The sequence below is a fragment of the Perognathus longimembris genome, unplaced genomic scaffold, assembly GCF_023159225.1.
Source record: "Perognathus longimembris pacificus isolate PPM17 unplaced genomic scaffold, ASM2315922v1 HiC_scaffold_5770, whole genome shotgun sequence".
In the NCBI taxonomy this organism is placed as follows: Eukaryota; Metazoa; Chordata; class Mammalia; order Rodentia; family Heteromyidae; genus Perognathus; species Perognathus longimembris.
In genome coordinates this window covers 75100-84734 of record NW_025961234.1, presented here as the reverse complement: position 1 = coordinate 84734, position 9635 = coordinate 75100, and the positions used below count along the sequence as shown (strand labels likewise).

At 61.8% G+C, this 9635-nt stretch overlaps 1 protein-coding gene across 1 annotated transcript; it reads right to left on the bottom strand.

Annotated features, from left to right (window-relative positions):
• Positions 1 to 312: 312 nt before the first annotated feature.
• On the bottom strand, positions 313 to 3695 carry LOC125345512 (tripartite motif-containing protein 43-like). Its single transcript, XM_048337643.1, has 3 exons — positions 3368 to 3695; positions 829 to 1335; positions 313 to 751 (listed from the first exon to the last, which is right to left on the bottom strand). The coding sequence occupies exons 1-3, from the start codon at positions 3680 to 3682 to the stop codon at positions 314 to 316; spliced, it is 1260 nt and encodes a 419-aa protein (XP_048193600.1). The 5' UTR covers positions 3683 to 3695; the 3' UTR covers position 313.
• Between the last annotated feature and the right edge of the window lie 5940 nt (positions 3696 to 9635).

The following is a 9635-nucleotide window of genomic DNA, read 5'->3' as shown; positions in this document are numbered from 1 at the left end:
TGATCACAGGGCCAAAGAGTCAGAGTGTGGGGCTGGGCCTCTATTTATACTAACTCAGGAGGGGGCGGGGTATGGGACCTAGCTGGGAAAAGGGCTTGTACCTGAGCATTCCCTGGGGGGTAACCATTTGCATATCAATGGGGCTCTGAATGTACCCTCCCAGCAAACCCCACCTGGAACTTCCTCTTTCCTGCAAGCCCTCCCAAAAGTTCCCTCCCTCCCTCCCTCCCTCCCTCCCTCCCCTCTCCCTCCCTCCCTTACATGCCCAGGCCTCTCTGCTCCAGAATCCTCAACACCCAGAATGGCTCTCAGCTCAAGATCCTGAGACAGCACCGTGGAGAAGCGGCCTGACGGGGAACTGGAAAGAGCCGTTGGGGTACCTCCAGATCAGGGACCTCTTGGCTACATTCCAAAAGCTCACACTTCCATTGTCGAGATCCAGAAGCACGCCAACACGGCCCAATGGCCGTTCCACGTAGTGAGGAAGCACCGGGGAGGTGGTGAAGAGGGTGTAGTGCGTGTTCCCCTTCACACACAAGAGGAGGAAAAGGTCCCCGGATTGGCTCATGGGCGCGTGGCTGCCTATGGCGGAATCCCTACAGACCCCCGCCGCCCAGGTGGCAGAGTCGTTGCCACTGAGCTCCCAGTAATGCTGCCCAGAGCTGAAGACCCGGGAGCCAAAAGCGGTCGAATTGGCCCAGCCTTCCGAGTTCCAAAGCGCATCTGCGTGGTCTCCCTCTGCCCGGCCGGCCTAAGCGGATCGTGCGTGGCTTTCTGGAAGGAAATGTCCACTCGGAACCGCTCCAGCCTCTCCATCAGCCCAGGGACTTGGGGAGCCCTGAGCTGCGGCATCAGGCGACGAGGCATGCAAGCCAACAGCGCCTCGCAGCTCTCCAGGGTGGATTCCGCCTCCCGGAGAAGGTCCCCCTCTGCCATCTGGTATGTCCTCATCAGCTCCTGATAGGTTTCTCGCAGGTGACGCCCGTACCGAAGCATTTGGGTTTCCGTGGCTCTGAGATGCAGTAAAATCACGCTCCCCTCGTGGAGGAGCGTCTCGGAATACCATCGCTCCTCCTCGGGGGAAGCCAGATGCAGCACGGCAAACACATCCGAGGCCATCCCTCGGTGCAGGTTCACGTAGGAGATCCACTGGTCGATGGTTCCCCTCTGCTCGGCGATCTCTGCCCGGTTCTCTTGCACCTTCTCCCACACGGCACGCATTTGCTTGAGAATCGTCTCCCGCTGCTCCTCGACCGCCCGTTCGACCGGGTGGTGTCGGTGGGCCTCGTGCTCGCGGGACCCGGAGCAGCGCCCACACAGCAGGTCCTTGTCCACCTCGCAGAAGTTCTGCCTGGGCTCCCGTGCGTCCCGCACGTGCCTTCCTCCGAGCGCAGGAACCTCCTGAGGCCGGCCCTCCTGGCGATGGCGGCCAGGCCCTTCAGCACCACGTTGGTCACCAGGTCCCTCTGCTGGGCGGGCTCCTGCAGATGGGGCAGCTGGCGGGGCCCTGGGTTGCTTCCCAGGCCAGGCAGAGACAGGGTCGGCAAAAGCTGTGCCCACAGGCCGTGGTGACCGGGTCAAGGAAAGTGCTCATGCAGATGACGCAGCTCAGTTCCTTCTGGCAGGCCTGGGCCGCGACCCAGTCCATCGTGCCGAGGGGGCGCGGGTGCCTCACACCCCTGATCCTAGCCACTTGGGGGGTGGGGAGCTGAAGATCACTATCCCCAGCTACCCAGGGCAGGAGAATCCCGGAGAGGCTCCTATCTCCAGCTAAACACTCACAGGTCAGAAGCGGGGCTGCGCCTCAAGTGGCACAGCACGAGCCTTGAAAACCAAGGGACTCAGGGACAGGGCCCGGGCCCTGAGGTCAAGCCCCACCACCGACCACAACAGACACGGACACGGACACGGACACGGAGAAGTCCACAGCAACAACCAGGCCAAACCGACCAAACCCAAGAGCCAGAGGTAGTAAAAGAGTGGATACCTCCACACTGCTCCTCACCAATGGGATCCGAGCTCCAGACTCACTCTTCGTGGCTGATCACAGGGCCAAAGAGTCAGAGTCTGGGCTGGGCCTCTATTTATACTAACTCAGGAAGGGGCGGGGTATGGGACCTAGCTGGGAAAAGGGCTTGTACCTGAGCATTCCCTGGGGGGTAACCATTTGCATATCAATGGGGCTTTGAATGTACCCTCCCAGCAAACCCCACCTGGAACTTCCTCTTTGCTGCAAGTCCTCCCAAAAGTTCCCTCCCTCCCTCCCTCCCTCCCTCCTCCCTCCCTCCCTCATACCACGCCCAGGCCTCTCTGCTCCAGAATCCTCAACACCCAGAATGGCTCTCAGCTCAAGATCCTGAGACAGCACCGTGGAGAAGCGGCCTGACGGGGAACTGGAAGAGCCGTTGGGGTACCTCCAGATCAGGGACCTCTTGGCTACATTCCAAAAGCTCACACTTCCATTGTCGAGATCCAGAAGCACGCCAACACGGCCCAATGGCCGTTCCACGTAGTAGGAAGCACCGGGGAGGTGGTGAAGAGGGTGTAGTGCGTGTTCCCCTTCACACACAAGAGGAGGAAAAGGTCCCCGGATTGGCTCATGGGCGCGTGGCTGCCTATGGCGGAATCCCTACAGACCCCCGCCGCCCAGGTGGCAGAGTCGTTGCCACTGAGCTCCCAGTAATGCTGCCCAGAGCTGAAGACCCGGGAGCCAAAAGCGGTCGAATTGGCCCAGCCTTCCGAGTTCCAAAGCGCATCTGCGTGGTCTCCCCTCTGCCCGGCCGGCCTAAGCGGATCGTGCGTGGCTTTCTGGAAGGAAATGTCCACTCGGAACCGCTCCAGCCTCTCCATCAGCCCAGGGACTTGGGGAGCCCTGAGCTGCGGCATCAGGCGACGAGGCATGCAAGCCAACAGCGCCTCGCAGCTCTCCAGGGTGGATTCCGCCTCCCGAGAAGGTCCCCCTCTGCCATCTGGTATGTCCTCATCAGCTCCTGATAGGTTTCTCGCAGGTGACGCCCGTACCGAAGCATTTGGGTTTCCGTGGCTCTGAGATGCAGTAAAATCACGCTCCCCTCGTGGAGGAGCGTCTCGGAATACCATCGCTCCTCCTCGGGGGAAGCAGATGCAGCACGGCAAACACATCCGAGGCCATCCCTCGGTGCAGGTTCACGTAGGAGATCCACTGGTCGATGGTTCCCCTCTGCTCGGCGATCTCTGCCCGGTTCTCTTGCACCTTCTCCCACACGGCACGCATTTGCTTGAGAATCGTCTCCCGCTGCTCCTCGACCGCCCGTTCGACCGGGTGGTGTCGGTGGGCCTCGTGCTCGCGGGACCCGGAGCAGCGCCCACACAGCAGGTCCTTGTCCACCTCGCAGAAGTTCTGCCTGGGCTCCCCGTGCGTCCCGCACGTGCCTTCCTCCGAGCGCAGGAACCTCCTGAGGCCGGCCCTCCTGGCGATGGCGGCCAGGCCCTTCAGCACCACGTTGGTCACCAGGTCCCTCTGCTGGGCGGGCTCCCTGCAGATGGGGCAGCTGGCGGGGCCCTGGGTTGCTTCCCAGGCCAGGCAGAGACAGGGTCGGCAAAAGCTGTGCCCACAGGCCGTGGTGACCGGGTCAAGGAAAGTGCTCATGCAGATGACGCAGCTCAGTTCCTTCTGGCAGGCCTGGGCCGCGACCCAGTCCATCGTGCCGAGGGGGCGCGGGTGCCTCACACCCCTGATCCTAGCCACTTGGGGGGTGGGGAGCTGAAGATCACTATCCCCAGCTACCCAGGGCAGGAGAATCCCGGAGAGGCTCCTATCTCCAGCTAAACACTCACAGGTCAGAAGCGGGGCTGCGCCTCAAGTGGCACAGCACGAGCCTTGAAAACCAAGGGACTCAGGGACAGGGCCCGGGCCCTGAGGTCAAGCCCCACCACCGACCACAACAGACACGGACACGGACACGGACACGGAGAAGTCCACAGCAACAACCAGGCCAAACCGACCAAACCCAAGAGCCAGAGGTAGTAAAAGAGTGGATACCTCCACACTGCTCCTCACCAATGGGATCCGAGCTCCAGACTCACTCTTCGTGGCTGATCACAGGGCCAAAGAGTCAGAGTGTGGGGCTGGGCCTCTATTTATACTAACTCAGGAGGGGGCGGGGTATGGGACCTAGCTGGGGAAAAGGGCTTGTACCTGAGCATTCCCTGGGGGGTAACCATTTGCATATCAATGGGGCTCTGAATGTACCCTCCCAGCAAACCCCACCTGGAACTTCCTCTTTCCTGCAAGCCCTCCCAAAAGTTCCCTCCCTCCCTCCCTCCCTCCCTCCCTCCCCTCTCCCTCCCTCCCTTACATGCCCAGGCCTCTCTGCTCCAGAATCCTCAACACCCAGAATGGCTCTCAGCTCAAGATCCTGAGACAGCACCGTGGAGAAGCGGCCTGACGGGGAACTGGAAAGAGCCGTTGGGGTACCTCCAGATCAGGGACCTCTTGGCTACATTCCAAAAGCTCACACTTCCATTGTCGAGATCCAGAAGCACGCCAACACGGCCCAATGGCCGTTCCACGTAGTGAGGAAGCACCGGGAGGTGGTGAAGAGGGTGTAGTGCGTGTTCCCCTTCACACACAAGAGGAGGAAAAGGTCCCCGGATTGGCTCATGGGCGCGTGGCTGCCTATGGCGGAATCCCTACAGACCCCCGCCGCCCAGGTGGCAGAGTCGTTGCCACTGAGCTCCCAGTAATGCTGCCCAGAGCTGAGACCCGGGAGCCAAAAGCGGTCGAATTGGCCCAGCCTTCCGAGTTCCAAAGCGCATCTGCGTGGTCTCCCCTCTGCCCGGCCGGCCTAAGCGGATCGTGCGTGGCTTTCTGGAAGGAAATGTCCACTCGGAACCGCTCCAGCCTCTCCATCAGCCCAGGGACTTGGGGAGCCCTGAGCTGCGGCATCAGGCGACGAGGCATGCAAGCCAACAGCGCCTCGCAGCTCTCCAGGGTGGATTCCGCCTCCCGGAGAAGGTCCCCCTCTGCCATCTGGTATGTCCTCATCAGCTCCTGATAGGTTTCTCGCAGGTGACGCCCGTACCGAAGCATTTGGGTTTCCGTGGCTCTGAGATGCAGTAAAATCACGCTCCCCTCGTGGAGGAGCGTCTCGGAATACCATCGCTCCTCCTCGGGGGAAGCCAGATGCAGCACGGCAAACACATCCGAGGCCATCCCTCGGTGCAGGTTCACGTAGGAGATCCACTGGTCGATGGTTCCCCTCTGCTCGGCGATCTCTGCCCGGTTCTCTTGCACCTTCTCCCACACGGCACGCATTTGCTTGAGAATCGTCTCCCGCTGCTCCTCGACCGCCCGTTCGACCGGGTGGTGTCGGTGGGCCTCGTGCTCGCGGGACCCGGAGCAGCGCCCACACAGCAGGTCCTTGTCCACCTCGCAGAAGTTCTGCCTGGGCTCCCCGTGCGTCCCGCACGTGCCTTCCTCCGAGCGCAGGAACCTCCTGAGGCCGGCCCTCCTGGCGATGGCGGCCAGGCCCTTCAGCACCACGTTGGTCACCAGGTCCCTCTGCTGGGCGGGCTCCCTGCAGATGGGCAGCTGGCGGGGCCCTGGGTTGCTTCCCAGGCCAGGCAGAGACAGGGTCGGCAAAAGCTGTGCCCACAGGCCGTGGTGACCGGTCAAGGAAAGTGCTCATGCAGATGACGCAGCTCAGTTCCTTCTGGCAGGCCTGGGCCGCGACCCAGTCCATCGTGCCGAGGGGGGCGCGGGTGCCTCACACCCTGATCCTAGCCACTTGGGGGGTGGGGAGCTGAAGATCACTATCCCCAGCTACCCAGGGCAGGAGAATCCCGGAGAGGCTCCTATCTCCAGCTAAACACTCACAGGTCAGAAGCGGGGCTGCGCCTCAAGTGGCACAGCACGAGCCTTGAAAACCAAGGGACTCAGGGACAGGGCCCGGGCCCTGAGGTCAAGCCCCACCACCGACCACAACAGACACGGACACGGACACGGACACGGAGAAGTCCACAGCAACAACCAGGCCAAACCGACCAAACCCAAGAGCCAGAGGTAGTAAAGAGTGGATACCTCCACACTGCTCCTCACCAATGGGATCCGAGCTCCAGACTCACTCTTCGTGGCTGATCACAGGGCCAAAGAGTCAGAGTCTGGGGCTGGGCCTCTATTTATACTAACTCAGGAAGGGGCGGGGTATGGGACCTAGCTGGGAAAAGGGCTTGTACCTGAGCATTCCCTGGGGGGTAACCATTTGCATATCATGGGGCTTTGAATGTACCCTCCCAGCAAACCCACCTGGAACTTCCTCTTTGCTGCAAGTCCTCCCAAAAGTTCCCTCCCTCCCTCCCTCCCTCCCTCCCTCCCTCCCTCCCTCATACCACGCCCAGGCCTCTCTGCTCCAGAATCCTCAACACCCAGAATGGCTCTCAGCTCAAGATCCTGAGACAGCACCGTGGAGAAGCGGCCTGACGGGAACTGGAAAGAGCCGTTGGGGTACCTCCAGATCAGGGACCTCTTGGCTACATTCCAAAAGCTCACACTTCCATTGTCGAGATCCAGAAGCACGCCAACACGGCCCAATGGCCGTTCCACGTAGTGAGGAAGCACCGGGGAGGTGGTGAAGAGGGTGTAGTGCGTGTTCCCCTTCACACACAAGAGGAGGAAAAGGTCCCCGGATTGGCTCATGGGCGCGTGGCTGCCTATGGCGGAATCCCTACAGACCCCCGCCGCCCAGGTGGCAGAGTCGTTGCCACTGAGCTCCCAGTAATGCTGCCCAGAGCTGAAGACCCGGGAGCCAAAAGCGGTCGAATTGGCCCAGCCTTCCGAGTTCCAAAGCGCATCTGCGTGGTCTCCCCTCTGCCCGGCCGGCCTAAGCGGATCGTGCGTGGCTTTCTGGAAGGAAATGTCCACTCGGAACCGCTCCAGCCTCTCCATCAGCCCAGGGACTTGGGGAGCCCTGAGCTGCGGCATCAGGCGACGAGGCATGCAAGCCAACAGCGCCTCGCAGCTCTCCAGGGTGGATTCCGCCTCCCGGAGAAGGTCCCCCTCTGCCATCTGGTATGTCCTCATCAGCTCCTGATAGGTTTCTCGCAGGTGACGCCCGTACCGAAGCATTTGGGTTTCCGTGGCTCTGAGATGCAGTAAAATCACGCTCCCCTCGTGGAGGAGCGTCTCGGAATACCATCGCTCCTCCTCGGGGGAAGCCAGATGCAGCACGGCAAACACATCCGAGGCCATCCCTCGGTGCAGGTTCACGTAGGAGATCCACTGGTCGATGGTTCCCCTCTGCTCGGCGATCTCTGCCCGGTTCTCTTGCACCTTCTCCACACGGCACGCATTTGCTTGAGAATCGTCTCCCGCTGCTCCTCGACCGCCCGTTCGACCGGGTGGTGTCGGTGGGCCTCGTGCTCGCGGGACCCGGAGCAGCGCCCACACAGCAGGTCCTTGTCCACCTCGCAGAAGTTCTGCCTGGGCTCCCCGTGCGTCCCGCACGTGCCTTCCTCCGAGCGCAGGAACCTCCTGAGGCCGGCCCTCCTGGCGATGGCGGCCAGGCCCTTCAGCACCACGTTGGTCACCAGGTCCCTCTGCTGGGCGGGCTCCCTGCAGATGGGGCAGCTGGCGGGGCCCTGGGTTGCTTCCCAGGCCAGGCAGAGACAGGGTCGGCAAAAGCTGTGCCCACAGGCCGTGGTGACCGGGTCAAGGAAAGTGCTCATGCAGATGACGCAGCTCAGTTCCTTCTGGCAGGCCTGGGCCGCGACCCAGTCCATCGTGCCGAGGGGGCGCGGGTGCCTCACACCCCTGATCCTAGCCACTTGGGGGGTGGGGAGCTGAAGATCACTATCCCCAGCTACCCAGGGCAGGAGAATCCCGGAGAGGCTCCTATCTCCAGCTAAACACTCACAGGTCAGAAGCGGGGCTGCGCCTCAAGTGGCACAGCACGAGCCTTGAAAACCAAGGGACTCAGGGACAGGGCCCGGGCCCTGAGGTCAAGCCCCACCACCGACCACAACAGACACGGACACGGACACGGACACGGAGAAGTCCACAGCAACAACCAGGCCAAACCGACCAAACCCAAGAGCCAGAGGTAGTAAAAGAGTGGATACCTCCACACTGCTCCTCACCAATGGGATCCGAGCTCCAGACTCACTCTTCGTGGCTGATCACAGGGCCAAAGAGTCAGAGTCTGGGGCTGGGCCTCTATTTATACTAACTCAGGAAGGGGCGGGGTATGGGACCTAGCTGGAAAAAGGGCTTGTACCTGAGCATTCCCTGGGGGGTAACCATTTGCATATCAATGGGGCTTTGAATGTACCCTCCCAGCAAACCCCACCTGGAACTTCCTCTTTGCTGCAAGTCCTCCCAAAAGTTCCCTCCCTCCCTCCCTCCCTCCCTCCCTCCCTCCCTCCCTTACCACGCCCAGGCCTCTCTGCTCCAGAATCCTCAACACCCAGAATGGCTCTCAGCTCAAGATCCTGAGACAGCACCGTGGAGAAGCGGCCTGACGGGGAACTGGAAAGAGCCGTTGGGGTACCTCCAGATCAGGGACCTCTTGGCTACATTCCAAAAGCTCACACTTCCATTGTCGAGATCCAGAAGCACGCCAACACGGCCCAATGGCCGTTCCACGTAGTGAGGAAGCACCGGGGAGGTGGTGAAGAGGGTGTAGTGCGTGTTCCCCTTCACACACAAGAGGAGGAAAAGGTCCCCGGATTGGCTCATGGGCGCGTGGCTGCCTATGGCGGAATCCCTACAGACCCCCGCCGCCCAGGTGGCAGAGTCGTTGCCACTGAGCTCCCAGTAATGCTGCCCAGAGCTGAAGACCCGGGAGCCAAAAGCGGTCGAATTGGCCCAGCCTTCCGAGTTCCAAAGCGCATCTGCGTGGTCTCCCCTCTGCCCGGCCGGCCTAAGCGGATCGTGCGTGGCTTTCTGGAAGGAAATGTCCACTCGGAACCGCTCCAGCCTCTCCATCAGCCCAGGGACTTGGGGAGCCCTGAGCTGCGGCATCAGGCGACGAGGCATGCAAGCCAACAGCGCCTCGCAGCTCTCCAGGGTGGATTCCGCCTCCCGGAGAAGGTCCCCCTCTGCCATCTGGTATGTCCTCATCAGCTCCTGATAGGTTTCTCGCAGGTGACGCCCGTACCGAAGCATTTGGGTTTCCGTGGCTCTGAGATGCAGTAAAATCACGCTCCCCTCGTGGAGGAGCGTCTCGGAATACCATCGCTCCTCCTCGGGGGAAGCCAGATGCAGCACGGCAAACACATCCGAGGCCATCCCTCGGTGCAGGTTCACGTAGGAGATCCACTGGTCGATGGTTCCCCTCTGCTCGGCGATCTCTGCCCGGTTCTCTTGCACCTTCTCCCACACGGCACGCATTTGCTTGAGAATCGTCTCCCGCTGCTCCTCGACCGCCCGTTCGACCGGGTGGTGTCGGTGGGCCTCGTGCTCGCGGGACCCGGAGCAGCGCCCACACAGCAGGTCCTTGTCCACCTCGCAGAAGTTCTGCCTGGGCTCCCCGTGCGTCCCGCACGTGCCTTCCTCCGAGCGCAGGAACCTCCTGAGGCCGGCCCTCCTGGCGATGGCGGCCAGGCCCTTCAGCACCACGTTGGTCACCAGGTCCCTCTGCTGGGCGGGCTCCCTGCAG